Here is a 618-nt window from a genome sequence, read left to right on the forward strand (position 1 = left end):
TCATACATATAGGTCTTGTTCAAGTTGGTATAAAACCTTTAACAAGGGAATGATTAAACACTTCAATCCTATGTGTCCTACGAGATGCAAGGTTCTTGAACTTTCAAGAAGTTGGTATAAAACCTTTAACAAGGGAAGGATTAAACACTTCAATCCTATGTGTCCTACGAGATGCAAGGTTCTTGAACTTTCAAGATTCAATTAAAAGTACAGTTGAATCTAGTCTTTGTCAAGGACCAATATGGTTTGGATGTTATCCAAATTTTTCTTTGTCTTTAAAAGACCCAAACATCACAAATTCTCTTACGTTACAAATCAAAACTCATAATTACAAAATGATAGAAGGATCTATTCCTGTAGCTATTATTTACAGAGTCCATTACAAAGCAATGTTTTCAGCCTTTACTGCAACAAAAAATATTGAAAACAAAAGAGGTGAAACACTATTTTTACAAACTGATCTAACAAAAGCAAACACTGTTATTCCAAAAACTATCCTTTGGAAAGATATTGATCTTCCTGAAGAATGGATCCTAGAAGGAGCTGTTAGACCACAACCTCTTGAACAATCAAAACCAAACAACAATCTTAAAGAAGTCATACAATACAATGATGGTA

The 618-nt window shown here is 32.7% G+C and overlaps 1 protein-coding gene across 1 annotated transcript in view; it reads left to right on the top strand.

The window, feature by feature from the left end:
- Positions 1-335: 335 nt before the first annotated feature.
- Positions 336-618, top strand: part of LOC140919608 (uncharacterized) — an 11,680-nt gene continuing 11,397 nt past the window's right edge. The window contains exon 1 of the mRNA XM_073365981.1: positions 336-615. Coding sequence (XP_073222082.1) covers positions 336-615 — 280 coding nt within the window. The remainder of the gene's footprint in view (positions 616-618) is intronic.

Source organism: Cicer arietinum, chromosome 3 (assembly GCF_000331145.2).
Source record: "Cicer arietinum cultivar CDC Frontier isolate Library 1 chromosome 3, Cicar.CDCFrontier_v2.0, whole genome shotgun sequence".
Lineage (NCBI taxonomy): Eukaryota > Viridiplantae > Streptophyta > Magnoliopsida > Fabales > Fabaceae > Cicer > Cicer arietinum.